The sequence below is a fragment of the Netta rufina genome (genome assembly GCF_964035555.1).
Source record: "Netta rufina genome assembly, chromosome: 6".
Classification (NCBI taxonomy): Eukaryota; Metazoa; Chordata; class Aves; order Anseriformes; family Anatidae; genus Netta; species Netta rufina.
The window spans coordinates 33,131,352-33,147,443 of record NC_140129.1 but is presented as its reverse complement, the minus strand read 5'-3'; the positions used below and the strand labels follow the sequence as shown (position 1 = coordinate 33,147,443).

General features: G+C 66.8%; 1 protein-coding gene across 11 annotated transcripts in view; it reads right to left on the bottom strand.

Annotated features, from left to right (window-relative positions):
- TNS1 (tensin 1) overlaps positions 1-16,092 on the bottom strand; it is a gene marked incomplete at its 5' end in the record, with an annotated part of 41,550 nt that overhangs the window by 16,483 nt on the left and 8,975 nt on the right. For 6 of the 11 annotated variants that reach the window (XM_084288878.1, XM_084288877.1, XM_084288879.1 and 3 more), the window contains 14 exons: positions 985-1,071; positions 2,788-4,485; positions 11,453-11,614; positions 11,919-11,984; positions 12,256-12,385; positions 12,474-12,549; positions 13,418-13,478; positions 13,723-13,835; positions 13,947-14,030; positions 14,139-14,203; positions 14,400-14,522; positions 14,665-14,715; positions 14,915-15,086; positions 15,265-15,314. In XM_084288878.1, the coding sequence (XP_084145004.1) occupies positions 985-1,071; positions 2,788-4,485; positions 11,453-11,614; positions 11,919-11,984; positions 12,256-12,385; positions 12,474-12,549; positions 13,418-13,478; positions 13,723-13,835; positions 13,947-14,030; positions 14,139-14,203; positions 14,400-14,522; positions 14,665-14,715; positions 14,915-15,086; positions 15,265-15,314 (2,938 nt within the window). Of the gene's footprint in view, positions 1-984; positions 1,072-2,787; positions 4,486-11,452; positions 11,615-11,918; positions 11,985-12,255; positions 12,386-12,473; positions 12,550-13,417; positions 13,479-13,722; positions 13,836-13,946; positions 14,031-14,138; positions 14,204-14,399; positions 14,523-14,664; positions 14,716-14,914; positions 15,087-15,264; positions 15,315-16,092 lie in introns of those variants that run through there. The other 5 variants (XM_084288881.1, XM_084288883.1, XM_084288884.1 and 2 more) reach the window with 2 other exon arrangements.

The window sequence follows — 16,092 nt, the reverse complement described above, 5'->3', positions numbered from 1 at the left end:
GGCCAGCCTCGGTGGCCAAGCTCCCGCCCCAGTGCCCAGGACGCCCGGCAGCTCACGGGATTTTCGCTGCTCCACTCCCCAGAAATGGAAAGCAGACGGGGACGGCGGGGAGGGGAGGGAGGAGGGGAAAAAAAAGGGACTCATTGTTCGGGAGCGGAGAGTGGGAAACTTCACAGGCTGCTCGGAGCGAAGCCTGGAGGAAACCCAGGCTCTGCGCACAGCCTCGCCGACCCCCAGGTGATTTATGTGCTGGAAACTACGCCTGAAAAGTAAACCCTCCTTTCCCCCCACGCTGTGCCCCCTTGCAGATGTACAGCCCGGCTCGGCCGAGCACCAGCTCCCCAAGGACGCCTCGCTGGGCTGCGGCACCGGGGTGTCCCCATCACGGCGCACCCAGAGCGGCCAAAGTGGGGGACAGCAGCATCCCCCCGTGCGGCCCACGCTGCCAGCCCTTCCCCAAGCTCCCCCCTCTCCATCCTGGGGTGCCTCATGGATGTGAATGCCCATGTTTCACCCCAAAAAAGCACTGCAGGGCTGAGGCACGGTCCCTGCTGCAAGCCGTGCGCTCCAGGGTGCGCCTTCAATTTCCCAACCCGTCCCTGGCCACGCCACGGACCAGAGTCCAGCCCAGCCAGGGACAGCCCCAGGAGCATTTTGGTCACGTTACTCTATGCCAAGGACTTGGAGGCTTCAAACCTCTTCAGAGAGGATGTGCCAGACACAAAGCCATGGGAATGAGGCACAAACCCAGGGCCAGGGGCTCCCCAGTCCAGCAGGGGAGGCGGAGGGGGGCCCTGAGCATCGTCCTCCCTCCATCCCACGTCCATGCAACACACGGAGCACTCGGCATGCGGGGAAGGAGGGCGAGAGGGGAGGGAGGAGGGAGCAGGGAAGAGAAGGAAGAAGGGAGGAGAAGGAAAGGAGGAAGAAGGGAGAAGGAGGAAGGCGTGAGGAGAGGGAAGGAGGGAGGTGGACTGAACGAACCGGAGGAGGAGAAGGACCGTTGCTGTTTCAGAGGAGGACGGGGGGCTTTGGTGCTCTTGTTGAGGTCCCTGAGCTTGGCGTTGTACTCTGCCAGCGTACCAGGACGGGGTGCAAGGAGGGTGGGGGGGTCACAGGGGACAGACACAGCCCCCCACGGGGAGAGGAGAGGGCAGACAGGACAAATGTCACGAGATACAAAAGGGAGACAGAGAGAGAGAGAAAACAAGAGAAAATTAGTTGGGCTCCGGAAGACGAGCCCGGGGTTGCTCGGGGTCCAAGGGAGCTCAGGCCCCACTTGGACGTGCTGTCACATCACCCAGAGCGCAGGGACATTGCTTCACCTCTGCTTAAACCCCCAGGGGGAAGAAACGGTGGCTCCCAGCCACACGTGGCCTTGTGCAACGCCGCTGGTGCCCTGCCATCATCTCCCCTGGGCACGGCACCGGGCAGGGACCCCCCCATCATAAGACAAAGGGACAGCTGCCTTGATGAAGGGGACAGGGACATCCGGATGGCAGGACGGAGGGGATGCAGGACGTTCCTCCTGGCTGCGCCGGGTCCTGCGGGCAGTTTTTAGCAGCAGGGAATGCAAAACAAACCCGGCCGTGCCCCGCTCCCGTCAGCCGTCCCCTCCAGCTCCACGCTGCTGCCTCGGGGACACCTCGTTCCTGCCAGAGGGCAGGCCGGCCACCCGCCCTGTCCCCGCTGGCACAGACGGACAGGCTCCAACGGGGACAGTTGGACATGGGCTGGGGCTGTCCCCGCACGCCGCTCCTGCCTGTGCTCCTGCCTGTGGGGTGGGACCGAGCCCAGCACCGCACCCAGGACCCTTCCCCAGCCCCAGCACCGGGGGCAGGATTTTCAGCAGACACCAAGCGACCCTTTCCCACTCGTTCCAAAGCCTCTTTTCAGGGCTCTCCTTTTTTTCCATCCTACTTTTTCCCCTCCCCGTAGCTGTTCGATGGGTTTGGGGGCGTGCGGGATCTTCTCCTTACAACATCCAGCCCCGACACCCAGCGCCGTTTGGGCATCCCGGTATCCTTGGGTTTGCTGGCTCACCCTGGCTCCCTGAACCCCTCTGTGGGCCTGAACCCCCCAAAACGGGGTTCGGATGGATGCAAACCGCCCCCACTGCCCCCAGCGCCCCCCATCCTGCCCCGTGGCGCTGCCCCCCTCTCCTGGGGCAGCGGTGACTCAGCCGCAGCGCCGGGTGGGTTGGTGCTGTCGGATTTTTCCAGCCGAGCCTCTTCCCCCTCCCTCTAATACCGGGCGAGTTTCTGGACTGAGCGCAGAGCTGGAACGGACGGAGCTGCCAAGCCCCAGCATCACGAGCTGGCCCCGAGCCTGGACACATCCCCGAACCCTTCCCAAATGTCGCTCCGCAATTAAACAACTGCTCGCTAAGAGAACGGGAGGGAGGGCACCCGCGGTGCCGCAGAGCCTCAGCAGCTCCTTCCCAGGGAGCTGGGACCCTCCGTGGCCCTGAAAACCCCAAATCAGAGCCTAGGGCGGGCAGGGAGCTGGAACACAGCCTCCCCTCCGCGGCACGGAGCCATCGCCGCCAGCAAGGTGCCGCTGCCCGTTCCTGCCCTGTTGTAGGGTGAGGGGGCTGCATCATTCCCCCAGAAACGGCGAGCTGCACCAGGGTTCTCCACCAGCCCTCCGTGGGCTCAGCCTGGGTCTGGCACAGCCGAGGTGTCACCGTCCCCTGTCCCTGTCACCACCACGCATGGTGCCACCGCCGAGCTGGCCCCCGCGCCACCTCCCACCCGCCCCCCACCCCGAGGAATCAAAGCGTCCTACCTGCCACCCTGTGGGCCACCAGGCCCTCCAGATTCAAGGGTTCTTCCGCTGATCTCGACAGGTCTTCGTAGCTCTCCAATCCCTTGGGGGGCATCTGGCTTTGTGCGGGGACGGTGGGGGACGGCGGGGAGGAGCCGAGGAGCTGCTGGGACCCCACGGGGCTATACGAGGTGCTGAGCGGGAGGACGCTCGCCGGCGCAACAGCGTGGCTGTAACTCCTGGGCTCCGGCACCGGCTGGTAGCTGTAGGGCGTATAGGTTTCCCGGTACTCGTGCACGGTGTAGTCTGGCTCCATCGCGCCTCGTCCCACAGGAGCCAGCGGGCCGGGAGAGTAGGCTTTGGCCAGGGGATCGGAGCCCACGGGGGTGCCAAAGGACCTCGGCTGGGCCACCTGCGGGGCCGGCTGGGCGTAGTGGCTGGCAAGCGGCTGCGCCGAGAGCGAGGAGAGCAAGGCGGCCGGTTTATCCGGGCGGGTGGCCGTGGGGACGCTCTGCGACTTGTGGACGGCGGGCGCGAGGTCCAGCATGAGGACGTCGAGCGCTTCGATGGACTGCTCGATCTCCCGGCGGGAGGGCGCCCGGGGGAATTCGGGCATGCTGTGGCTGTGCGGGGGCACCGGCTGCAGCGGGCTGGGCTGGGGGCTGCAGCTGGACAAGCTGGGGCTGTGGCTCTCCAAGCCGCCGTCCTGCAGCCGGGAAGGGGGCCGGCTGCCTCCTTGCTGCTGCCAGGAATTCAAGCCCCGCTGCACGGCCTCCCGGCTGCTGGTGCTGCGAGCTGGGGCTTGTGGCAGCACCGGGTTCGCTTCGTATTTGGCCGTCCCGACGGCTGGGAAGGACTGCGAGCGGTGGGCGCCGGGCAGGTCGTAGCCGTACACGTAGGACTGGGGTGCCGGGGGCTGCAGCCAGCCTGGGGAGGCCGTGGCTGGTGGCCGCTGCGGGTACGCGGCCAGGTGCTCCTGCGCGGATGCCGAGGGCCGCAAGTGAGCCAGCGGGTCGCGGAGGTGGTGGCCCACCAGGGCGTTCTGGTTGCCGTAGGGGTAGGTGCCGTTGGAGAGCGGCTCGGCCTCGTAGAGCCCCTCCTTGAGCATCTTCTCGGCCCCGTTGTAGCTCGCCGGCCCGTTGGGCAGGGAGGAGAGGCTGCCCACCCGCGGCGCCTCGTGGTAGCCGGCCTCGCTGGCGGTGGTGGTGCCGTCCAAGGAGGAGAGCGTGCCCAGGCTGCCCACGCTGTGCCCGTCCTGGTTGGGCAGCTCGTCGTCCAAGATATCCGTCTCCCGCTCGGCCACCAGCGGCGCGGCGCCGCCGTTGACGTGCACCTGGGCGGGCACCACGTGGCGGCCCGGCACGGCGGGCGCGCGGGCGGGCACGGGGCCGGGCGCGTGGTTGTGCATGGGCGCCGCGCTCTCCAAGCCGAAGCCGACGAGGAGACGGTCCAGCTCCCGCTTCTCCTCGGGGCTCAGCACCGCGTGGCCGCCGGGCGCCCCGGGCGCCCCCGGCTCATCCGTCCGGTCGGTTTTGGTGGAGGCGGTGGAGTTGCCCGAGTCGCTGCTCACCGACAGCGTGTGCTCGACGTGGTTGGGAGTAGCCGAAAGGGGGAGGCGGGCGGCGGTGTTGACGGCGCCGGTGCTGCCGTGCAGGGAGTCTTTCTTCTTCACTTTAGCGTAGAGGCTCCCGTCCAGGGGCCCTTGCGTGTGCCCAACCTCTGCAAGGGGAGAAACGAACACGAGAGCCCAGATCAATGGCTGGCTCGCTGCACGGAGCTAATGGGTCCCATTAGCCGGTGGTTTCGATCTCTTCCGTGCCGCCGTAACGCATAGCTACCGGCATCGCCGTCTCCTCTGCACCCTCCGCAATCCCGCAGGCGCCACCATGCACAGACACCGGGGCCGGACCCCCTCCCCGTGCCCCCGCACGGCCCTGGCTCCGCGCGCCGTCCTTCCCTGCCCCGCAAGCACCGCATGCTCCGCCGACATCCAGCAAACACCCCCCCCGGGGCCGTGCAAAGTCCGTGCAGTTCTCCTCCTGGGCCCGTCGACGGGGAGGGTCAGGGCTGCCGGTACCGTGGGCTGTTGCCTAATTGCTGCCCCGTGGCTCTGCGGGGCGCAGCCTGCACCCAAAGGGCCACAGGGTATCGGGGAGGGGGGAACGGGGGCTGTGGCAGCGCAGAGGGTGGGGGCGATGCACGCGCACAAGCCTCAGGAGACAGGGGGAGCAGTGGGGAGCTGGCCTCACGGGTCTCCGTGCCTCCAGCTGGGTGGATGTTCTCGGCCCAGGGATGGAGGGCAGATGAGCCAAGGACCCACTTTTCCCCTCCCCGCCTGCTCCAACCTCCCACTCCCCTCCCGGACAAGGCAGGGACCCAGCCAGCCACCCATCCTTGACATTTTCTTCCCTGGCTGCAGACAGGCTCCCACCCTTTCTGTTCTTTCAGGGTGGGTGGATCTGCTCCGGACCTTCCCTCACGGCCGGACGCTTCCCCAGAGCTCCCCCACAAGCAGCATTTCTGCCCAGCCCTGGGCACACGGCGTCTCCTCCCCGGGGAGCCACCGGACACCCCACAGCTCGAAGCAACATCACCCACCAACAACCCCACCGGGCCACCCCACAACCAGCTCCGCAGGGCACGCGTCCTGCTCCGAGCTCCCCAGCTCCCACAGCCACCAGTTTCACCCTTTAAAGCTTCCCAAAGGGGTTGCCCAGCTTTTGGGAACGCAGCGAGGTCCCCAGGAGCCCAGCCACCGGGGTGGCATCGAGGACAGCCCCCCCCTCGCCGTGCCCGCTCTTCCCCCCCCCCCCCAGCAGCACGCACGGCACCGGCTGGGCTGCAGACTCTTGTTTTTCCAGCTCCCCGCCGAGGTTTCCTGGAAGGGGCTGCGAGCAGCATTAAACACTTTCTTTTGGAGGAAAAAATGACTCTTCTCTGGCCGGGGGCCAGGCGGCTGACTCAGGAACGGAAGACGGCCCTAATGCGATAGTGTGAAATCAGAGCGCTCCTATCTGCGAGCAAAACACTTCCGAAAGCCAGCCCCCGAGCCGGGGTGCGGGGACGGCTTACCGGGTCCCTGCCTGCCCGCGGGGACGCCCTCGCCCCCCTACCACCACCCCTCCTCGCCAGAAATACCGCCCGGCACACCACCTACCCAGCCGGCCTGTTCCCGCCCCGGAAAGAGCCCCCTTGATGCCGATTTTCCGTTCCCGGCTCCCTGCTGGCAGCCCAGGGAGCCCCGGCCTCGAAGATGCCCCAGGGCAGCAGGGACAGCGGGGTCTCCTGCGGGCACCCAGCGTGGAGGGATGAGGAGGTGTCGGTGACTTCTGCCGGGGGCTCGGCGCTCCTCGGTGCGCCCTGCGTAGCCAGGAACCGGCAGCGGTCGACTCGGCCACCCCTCCCGTAGCAGGGAAAGGGAGAATGAGAGGGAGGGAATCCCTTCCAGGGGAGGGAGAAAGGAAAAAAGCAGCGTGTCCAGGGGCCGCGTCAACGCCGGAGAGGCTGAGACATCGCCTGGAGTCGGGACATCGCCCAGCCCTCCCGTCTGATGTGCTGGCCGGTCCCGGGAAATAGGGCAAGAGCCGAGGGGGGGGCTGGGATAAATAGGGCAAGGGAATGGAAAGGAAAAAGGGAATAAATAAATATAAATGAAAGCACGTGGCTCCGAGGGGGAAAAAAAATAGAGGAGAAAGGCTTTAATTAGGCTGGAGGCTGGGAACCGCCCCCCGGCTGGGCGAAACGTCTCGAAAGCGGGGTCAGCGTGGGGCACAGCCCGCGGCGGGGCAAAGGATCTCCAAGTGCCCGGTCCTACCCATCCTGGACCCTCCAGTTAAACGGGGAAACAGGGATTTGGTGACCCCCAAGAGCAGCACCAAGCGAGGAAGGGGCCTTTGGTCAGGCCCCCTCGGGTACCCCGTTCCACGGCTGTTCCGCCCCATACCTGCCTGCGCTCCCCGTCCTTGTCCCCACGCATCCCTTGGGCTGTGGTGACACGAGGTGACTGCCCGCTGCCCCCTGCCACCTCCCCACGCCACCCCTGGGCCACGCTGTGACAGCTGCCCATCACTGTCACCTGAGAAGTTGAGCAAACTGCCCCAGAAAGCACCAAGGGAAGGGGCGTGGGCTGCCACAGGCAGTGCAGATGTCCCCAAAACAGCGGGGCACCAGGTCCCCGTTTGCAGCGTGCTTGCAGCTCCCTGCAAGGTCAGGCTCTGTCCCTGAAGGTCAGCGCAGCTCCAGCCTGCCAGGGCCAGGTTTGCCCGGGCTCAGCCCCCGCTGCAGCTCGGGGAGAGTTTTGGGGAGCCACCGAGCCCAGCCCTACGGCCCCGCTCCCCTCCCCGGCACCCCACAGCTCAGATCAGGAGAAAAACCCCAAACCCGGTCTACAACAAGTGGCAAGAGGATGGGGGCTCAGCCCAGTGGGTGGAAGAAGGACCCCAGTTCCCAAATCTCTCACGCATCTGGCAGCAAATCCTGCTCGGGGCTCTGCGCCCTTGGAGAGGATGAGGCTGGGGCACCGCCGCGGCCCCCCTGGTCCAGCAGCATCCCACCTGCTGCCTCTGCCTCCGGGCAGGTCTGTGGGGTCTCAGGACCCTCCAGAGGATGGAGGAACCAGGCTGAGTCCCACGGGAAGAGCTCAGCACCACCCCCCCAGCTCTGGTTTCATCGTGTGCCCAGATAAGATGGCAAGAAGTAATTCCAGCCCCTGAGCCAAGGGGTCACCGCGGCCATAAATCCCACCCTGCCCCTGCCCTCCCCCCCCTCAGCCCCTCCGGCTGAAAGAAAAGCAGAATCGGGACTTACCAAAGGGCACAGGGAAGAAAAGATCCCAGGCGAAGAGAAGGAGCGGGCGGCAAAATCCCTTTCCTTCGCTCCTTCCAGCACCAGAGCCTTCCAGGGGAGCTCGAGCGGCGTCCGCAGCCGGCTCCGTGCGTCCGTCCAGGACAGGAGCCGACGGCTGGGGCTGGCTTTGGCTGGCGTTTGTCCCTTTGGCTTTGCTTTCCCTCTCGCCGAGCTCTCCCCTCCCCAGCGCCGCGTCCCCGGGGCCAACTTCGGGGCACCCCGAGCGCAAAAGGGGGGGACCGGAGGGGGGCTCAGCCCCGGGAGCTGGGCGCAGCGGCGGCCGGCGGGGGAGAGAGGGGAGGACGGAGGAGAGGAGGCAGTGGGACGGGGACGGAGGAGGTTGGAGGCGAGGACGGAGGAGGCTGGAGGCGAGGAGGTGTCGGATCCCTCCCCTCCGCCCAGACCACACCGGGGAGAGGCAGCGGGGAGGTGCCCGGGGGCTGCCGGCACCGAGCCCCAGCCCCGGTTAACCCGGCGAGGGGCGAGACGCCACGGAGGGAGGGCAGGGAGGGCAGGGAGGACGGCCGGACAGACGGAGGGCTCCTAGTTATGAATATTAACTCCTAGTTATGAATATTAACTACTTCCTCCACGGGCAGCGCTGCGTTAACCATTTCTTAGGCACCGCAGACGGACAGACGGACGGACGGACGGCCCCCCCCAGCCTGGCGCAGAGCGCATCACCCCGCTGGAGGGGACCCCAGCCCCTTGGGGACCCCCCAGGCTGAGCCCCCCAGCCCTGCCCAGCTCCCACGCCGTGTCACACCTGTCCCCAGGAAGCCAGGACGCATTTTGGGTGGGAGGGGGATGTCCTTTCGGGCCCCACGGGGTGCTTTGAGGGGGCTGGAGTCCTGAGTTTCTCCTTCATAAACGCCCAGCTCAAGAGGAGCAGAAAGCCCTCACGGCCAAGCCCCTCTCCCCTTGCAGTGGCCACGCTCCAGATCCATCCAAAATGCAAGTTCTGCACTCTCTTCCCCCCAAAATGACCATTTCCCACCTTCCCTTTTCCAGCCAGGCCCCCGACTCAGAGCCCCATATCCTCCAGACAGCGGCAGGCACCAAGCTAGCATCCTTGCAAACCTTGTTTTCCCCGTTTTACACCTTTTTCTTCTTTTCCCCCAGGTCCCACAGCCCTGGGCAGGCCAAGGACCCCAAAAACGCACACCTGCCCCCAGCGGGTTTGGACTTTAAGGACTCTTTACAGGAGAAGGAGAAGGGGCTGAGCTTCCAGTGCCTGCCGGGCACCCAGCCCACATCCCTGCTGTGCGCCCTGCTGGCCCGGAGCCCCGCAGTCCCCGCTTCTCCACCCCAAAATATCAGGTCAGAGGACGGCCCCTGCCTCGGGAGCAGCTGCCGGCTCGCCTGCCCAGCCCAAACATCCAGCCGAGCCCACGGATGCTCCAGCATTTCCCCCTTTCGGGGAATAACCCGACAGAAAGGAGGACAGCCTCCCCGCCGACCCAGCTCCAGCCTAGCCGGGTCCCCGCTGCCCAGCAGCAGGGTGCGAGCCCCGCGTGCCCCCCCCCCAAAAACCCACCCGCCGAGCCCTTACCTCACAGCGGACGGAGCGCAGGGCGGTGGAGATGGGCGGGCTGGGGAGGGGGAAGCAGATTCTTTCGGCTTTAGTCAGCTGGCGAAGGCGAGAGCAGAGCCAGCGGCTCCCCTCCCCGCAGAGCCCGGCCAGGGGACGGAGCCAGCCGCGGGGGGAGCGCCGCAGCCCGGCAGCTCCACTCCGATGGCTTTAACAGCCCCGGCCTGGCCCCGGGTGGCTCCCCGCTCCTCCGCGCTCCCCGTCCGTCCTGGCGGCCCCCCTGGAGGCAGGATCCAGCCCCGCAAACAAACCCGGGGGGGGACAAACCCGTGGCGGTGACCCCAGCTGGGGACGCGGTGACCCGCGGAAAGGTGCGCTGGTGTCCGCCACCCTGCTCCCAGCACGGGATGGGGAGATCAGGCAGGAGGAGGAGGGCACCAGCGTAACCCCAGGAGGTTTCTCAGCCAGGGCTGACCTTGGGGAGGTGGTGCCCCCCTCTCTGTGCCCCCCCCGGGTACATCCAGTCCCCTCCGAGCCAGCCGAAGGGTACATCAATCAGGAGGGGAGCGCACGCGCGTGAGCGCGGCCGAGCGCGGCGCCAGCAGCATTACTCAGGTGGGGATTTAGCAAGTCCCCTGCAGATGTTGGGCTTGGCCCGGCCTCGGCAGCACAAAGCGGGGCCGGGCAGGGCTGGCCCCAGGGCTGGTACGGAGGAGGGAGGCAGGGGAAGGATGGACAAGGGGTGCAGCGGGGCGAGTGGGTCCAAGGGGCTGCGGTTACGGGGTTGGAGACACATCCGTGGCCCTTTGGCATCACCTCGCGCTGCCCCAGGGGTGTCCCGAGCCCGGTGTCCCCCCCCCTCTGCACCATCACGGATCCAGCTTTGCCCACCTGCCCCAAAAACAGCCACGGGGAAGAGCCAGGACGCTGGTGGGAACTCGGCACGGAGCCGGCACCAAGCCCACAACCCCTCTGAGGAGGACGAAGGAGGGCAGGCGGAGCCACGCGGGGGCAGATGAGGTGTGGCAGGATGGGGACGGGGGTGTCCCCCGCACCCCGACCTCACAGACACCCACAGGGCAGCAGGGACCTGGAGAAGGCCAGCAGGGGGGCTCACGGGGCAGCCCGTGCCTGGGTACCCTCCGTGCCAAAAAACCCAGTCCTGGGGGTTCAAACCCCCTCCCCTCACCATCCTCCTGCCCTTTGGGGCCCTTCCTCCCATCCCACCCAGCTCAGCACCCCCCTCGCTGCCCAGCCGGGTCCCCAAGCAGAGCCACGGCGAGGGTGGCGGGCACGGGGGGGGTGGCGGAGACGCGGCGCGGGGCGGGGGGAACCCACCGGATCGCGGGCGATCCCGAATTCCCTGGCTGCCACCTCCTCGGGGAGCCTTCGCCGGGCGGCGGGGAGCGGCAGTGGCACAGGAGCGGCGCGGCTGCTGATCCCACCCCGGGGCTCTGGTCCCGTCCCCCCCCCACGCCTCGTGCCAGCCTCGGTCCCCCCCCCCCCCTCCCTCCCTTCTCACCCCTCCGCCCCACCGCTGCCGCCGCCGCCGCCGCCGCCGCTCGCTCGCTCGCGCCTGGTGTGCCAAAAAATGCCGGCGTGCGATTCCCTGCCCAAATAAGGCCAGAACAACCATAAACACCGACCCCTCGCACCGCCGGCCCCGATCCCGGCCCCATGGCGCACGTGGGCCCCCGCGGCCGCCCCGCCGGCCTGCCCACCCGCTGGAGAGCGAGGGAGGAAGGAAACCGAGCTGGAGACGGGGGGGGGGAAAGAGACGGCAAAACTGCCAGGTCCCCGCTGCCAACCAGACAGGAGGCTCGCCACCAAAAGCCAGCGGAAGGAGGATCGTGGAGGGGTCCCCCTTCTCCGTGGAGACCCCACACGGGGCAGAGCTGTGCGCCCCCACCCCAAAGGCAGCCTGCCAGGACGAGACCCCTGCGGGGACGGGGCAGGCGAAGCCACTCAGGTTCCCATCCGGCACAGCCGGTGACCTTCAGGGACGCCGGGCACCGCAGCTGTCCCTGCCCCGGGGACGGCCAGGAAAATTCAGGCATCTGCTCGGCCACAGGTGCTTTGGCCACCAGGACGCGGGCTCGGCACCCTCAATATGTATAAAATACAAGCACGCCCTGTCCTTGGAGAGCAGGCGAGGGCAGCCAGCATGCAGCAGCCAAGCGGGGGGCTCGGGGACCTTCTCCCAGCTCCAAGCAGACAGCGAGGGGACAGCGAGGCGTCCTCGTCCCCGGCATGGGGAAACCGAGGCACGGCAACACCCCGGTGGCCCCGGCAGCCGCCCGCGGCCCTGACCTTTCTCCAGGTGCTTGGCAGGCAGCGGCGGCTCGGCCCAGGCTCCCTCGGCGCTGTCCTCGCGCTGGATGTTGAAGTTCTCGTAGGAGTCCCAGCGGATGAGCGGGTCGGAGGTGTTGTAGTCCACGGAGACGCTGGGCCCGTTCTCCAGGTGCTCCATGCCTGGGAGGATGAGGGCACGGGTGGGATGGGGCGAGGGAAAAAGGGGGAGGCACATGGGGTAAGGGAGGAGAGTCACGGATGGGGCTTTCTCCCACTTTTGGGAGAGAAGTGGGGGGTGTAGATATAGGAACGGGGGCACCAAGAGGGACGGGTGGGCTGGGGGGTGCAGCAGGACGCACAGACGAGGTGTACGTGGCTGGCTGGGGCTTTTGGGGTCGCCTGGGGACAGGCGGCTGGACTGACAGAGCGTGCCCAGGGCTGGGCTTTTTGGGGCAGGGAGCGCTCCCCGCAGGGTGAGCCGTACCTTGGATCTTCTCGGGGCCGTAGGAGAACACGAACTCCACCTTCCCGTACTCGGGGAAGCGGTCATCTGGCAGGGAGAGAGCAAAGGAACCGTCCCCATCCGTCCCGCCAACCAAAATGTGCCCAAAGCTGCCCCGGCCAGCTCAGGGAGAGGAGCTGGTAAAGGATTTCCTTGGGCAACGATGCCCGGATTTGGGGTGATGCTGCCAGGACGGGTCGCGCTCCCCACCAGCGGGGTGCCCAGGCATCCCAGCAACGGGAGCAGCCTCGGGGCCGCAGGAGGAGCTGAAAACTGGCAGGAGGGAGGAGGGAGGCGGCGCGGCGGGCAGCGGGGTTACCTCGGAAAGCCTCGTCCAGGTCCTCCTTGCCGAAAACGATGTCCAGGTCGTGCACGGCGCACGTGTGGAACTGCACGCGGAAAATCACGTCGCGGGTCGGGCTGCGAAACTTCTTGTGGTAGCACTTGAGCTGCGGGAGGAACGGGGATGAGGACGAGTCCTCCCCAGCTACCGGGATCCCCCAGGACACGAGGAGCAGCGGGGGACGGGCTCCTTACCAAGATATCGCCCTTCAGCAGCAGCCCGGGCTCGATGGTGATGCAGATGCCCGTCTGGCTGTCCCCTTGCACGTTGCTGCGGAGAGGGACGGCACGTGGACACGGGTGGCAGCGCACAAACCCCGCAGCACCCTGCCTCCTCCTGCCCCTTTCCATCCCAGCAGCTGCCCTCCCTGCCTCAGTTTCCCCTCCTGCACCCCACAAACACCCCGGGGGCCGCCTGCGAGCGGTGGTGTCGACGTTTGGTGCTGGGGGATGCGGGAAGAAGGGGGCCAGGCGCCGGGGGGACCCGCAGTGGGACGTGGGCAGCTGGGAAATGAGCTCCTTGGCCTTCCCCTGTGCCTGCTCCTTGGGATCCTGGTGCTGGTGGGGCTGGGAATGGGGGCACAGACCCTGCCCCGGGTGGCAGCAGCGGGACATGGTGTGGGGGTGAAGAGTGGGGAGGTGAAGTTGTGGGGAGCTCTTCTTTGGGATGAAGAAGGCCCCCGGGGGGGCTCTTCACGGCGATCTCTGCACCCAAGGGATGGGGATGAGGGATGGGGGGCTGGCAGGGTGTCAGCCCTATAGGATTGCTATAGGGAGGGTGCCTCATGTCACGGCACATCGTTCTGTAGCCCCACGGGAGGAGCATCCCTCTGGCCCTAACGCCTCCGTGTCCCCAGGGAGGGCGAGGTGTCCCCGGCCCCCGGCTCTGCACAGCCCCAGGCTCCCTCTGCTGATGTGCAGAGTCACTACAGCCCCCCCCCACAGCAACACTGCCCAGGCCAGCCCAGTACGGCCCAGTATAACCAGTTACAGCCCCTAAGAAAACAGGGAGCCTCTTTTTTTTCTCTCCCGAGGCCGGTGGGAACCAAAAGGGCTGAGCAGCGGGACCGCAGGGGGCTTGGTCTTGGACGTCTCCATCACCCCCCCAAGATGCGAGCCCCCTTCCCCAGGATAATTACTAGATCCCCGAGGTGTAGACGGGCTGCATGGCCTGGTAGATCTTGAGGAAGGGCCGGCAACCTGGAAGACATCAGCGGGGGAGAGAAGGCGCACGTTGTTAGCCGGCGGGGCGGAGGGGCCGGGGCAGGGCTTAGTCACGGGGGAGAAATCCAAACAGGGAAGGAGCCAAGGCAAACAGCCGCTCCCCGCTGGGGCCGCCGGCCACGGGCAACAGCCGGGGCTGCACTGGGGTGGGCAGAAAGGGATGCTCGGGGTCTGGATGGGGCTGGATGGATGGGGATGGATGGGGCTGGGGGCAACGTACCGCCTTTGGACTCGAAGTTGGGGATGCCGTGCATGATGACGTGGTGCAGGAAGAGGGGCTTGTTGTTCATCTTGATGCTGCCGGACAGCAGCCCGCTGAAGTAGTGGATGTACCTGCGAGGAGGGGACGGGATGGGGAGGTCGGGGGCTGTGCCGCAGCCCTCGCCGCCCCCTGGCACAACCACGGGGTGAAAGCCGGGCTGTGAACGCCCCCCCAGGACCCACCTCCTCTGGGAGGGCTGGCCCACCGGCACCACCTTGTCCTCGTAGAAACGCTTCATGGCAAACCTGTCCAGAGCCTGGTCGGCGCTGCGGGGACGAGGAGACGGTGAGGGGAGAAGGGAGGCGGCGGCACCGTCCCCGTCCCCACGTGGGGGCAGCGGGTCGGGGTGCCCCGGGGCCGGGTATGGCTCTCACCTGGCTGAGATGTTGCTGTAGTGCATGTAGGCTGCCACCACCACCCCCAGCCGGCCGCGGTTCCCCTGTGACAGCAAAAAGGGACAGCACGGGGGTTGGGGTCACCCCCCAGCACCCACGCTCCATCCCATATAACCGTGCACCCACAGGATGCTGGCACACCGAGCCACGAGCCACCGGCTCCCTGCATCCCTTGGCATGCTCAGGACCCCCCCCCCCCCGTCGTGTCCCTCCCCGTTTTGGGGACGGGCCGCAGCCCACCTTGTTGTGCAGCACCACCACGTTGTGCGCCCCCGCGTTCAGCCACGTGTCCATGGCTTTGCAAATGCTGCAGATCTTCTCCAGCGCCGGGGTGTGCAGGTCGGGCCAGCCGAAATCCAGCACCTGGGTGAGGAATTGGGGAGGGGGGGGGGGGGTGGGACACAGCCGGGGGTCACATCCACGCCCCCAGCAGCTTGCAGCAGGAGCTGGCCCCACAGATTTCCCCAGCCCCCAAAGCCCCGTGCCCCCCGCAGGCACGACCCACCTTGGGGTGCAGCTTGCTGATGTCGTGTCTCCGCTCGGACAGATTGAAAAGCTTCAGGGAAGAGGAAAGACAGGGTGAGGGAACACCTTCCTCCCCGGTAACCCTCCCACAAAAAAAAAAAAACACCTCCACCTCCGTGCAAAGAGCCTCCCTCTCCGGCTCAGCACACCGGCATCGAGACCAGCCGGCGGCGAGGATGCAGCACCTTAATCCTCTCAAAACCCCAGCCCCTTTTCCCAGGGCCCCTCACCACGTAGTTGTCCCCGTGCTTGGACTTCAGCATGTGGGCCACCTCGCGCAGGTTGCTGCGGAAGCTCTGCTCCTCGGCCGCGCTGGGGTAGGAGACGGCGATGATGCGCTCCGTGATGTACACCAGGTCCAGCTCGCAGCTGCTCTCCATCGCCGCCGTCACGCTCATGCTCCTGGGCGAGGGAAGGGGACCGCCGTCAGGACGTGGCACCCAGGGGACGCGGTGACACTGCCCAGCCGGCACGGTTGGGGTCGGGCTTCCCGTGGTTTTTTTTTTTTCCCCGCTCCCAGGTGTCGTTGTGGCCCCGCCACCGCAGGTCCCCGTCCCCACGCGGACCACGTGGACTCTACCTGGACGTTTTGCGGCGTGACTGCCCGCCCCTGGGGGATTTGGTGGTGTCCTAAAAAAACAGAGAGGAAAACCGAGTTACTGCCGTGGCTCTGGAGGGGCCGAACGTCCCCAGGGGCAACGCCAAGGCCGGCGCATCCATCCCCGGCACACCAAGCCCCATCCCGGTGCCACCAAGCACCCCATCGCGCTGCCACCCCCGCCACGGGCACAGCAATGAGCAGCAGCACCGGGCACGACGGGGACAGTGCGATGGCACCAGGGGACAGCAGGGGACGGGGCGGGCTTGCAGCCCGCGGGAGGCTCGCGTGGCCGGGCACCGCCGTTTGCTTTGGCCCCGGCTGCACCACGCCGAACGCCGGGAGGAAATGTTTGAGCTCTGCGAGCAGGAAACTTCTATTTATGCGTGTTCTCCGGCCTCAAGAATTTCATCTGCAGCCGGTTTGTTGGGCGACTGCGTGACCTCAGCCGAAAAACAAAGCAGGGTTTCCAAAAAAAAACCCGCTCAGGGAAAACACACTCACACCTCATTAGTTTTAGTATCTCCCGCTAACGAGCAGGTGGCCTTTAAAGACTCATCTCGCACGGGCAGCACCTCCCGAGCCCCAGGAAGCACCCGAACCCCATCCACCGGCCGATGCAGAGCTGCGGGACGTGCCACCACCCCGTGGGGTCCCAAAACATGACCCAGCCCGGGGCAGGTTTGGCGGCGTGCAACCAACATCACCTCCCGCTGCGGCTCCTGCGTCCCCAGCCGGTCCCGTCAAGGTCACGGTGCCCGGTGGAGCTCCGTGGGAGGCTTGGGGTGGCCGACGGCCTCCCCGATGAGC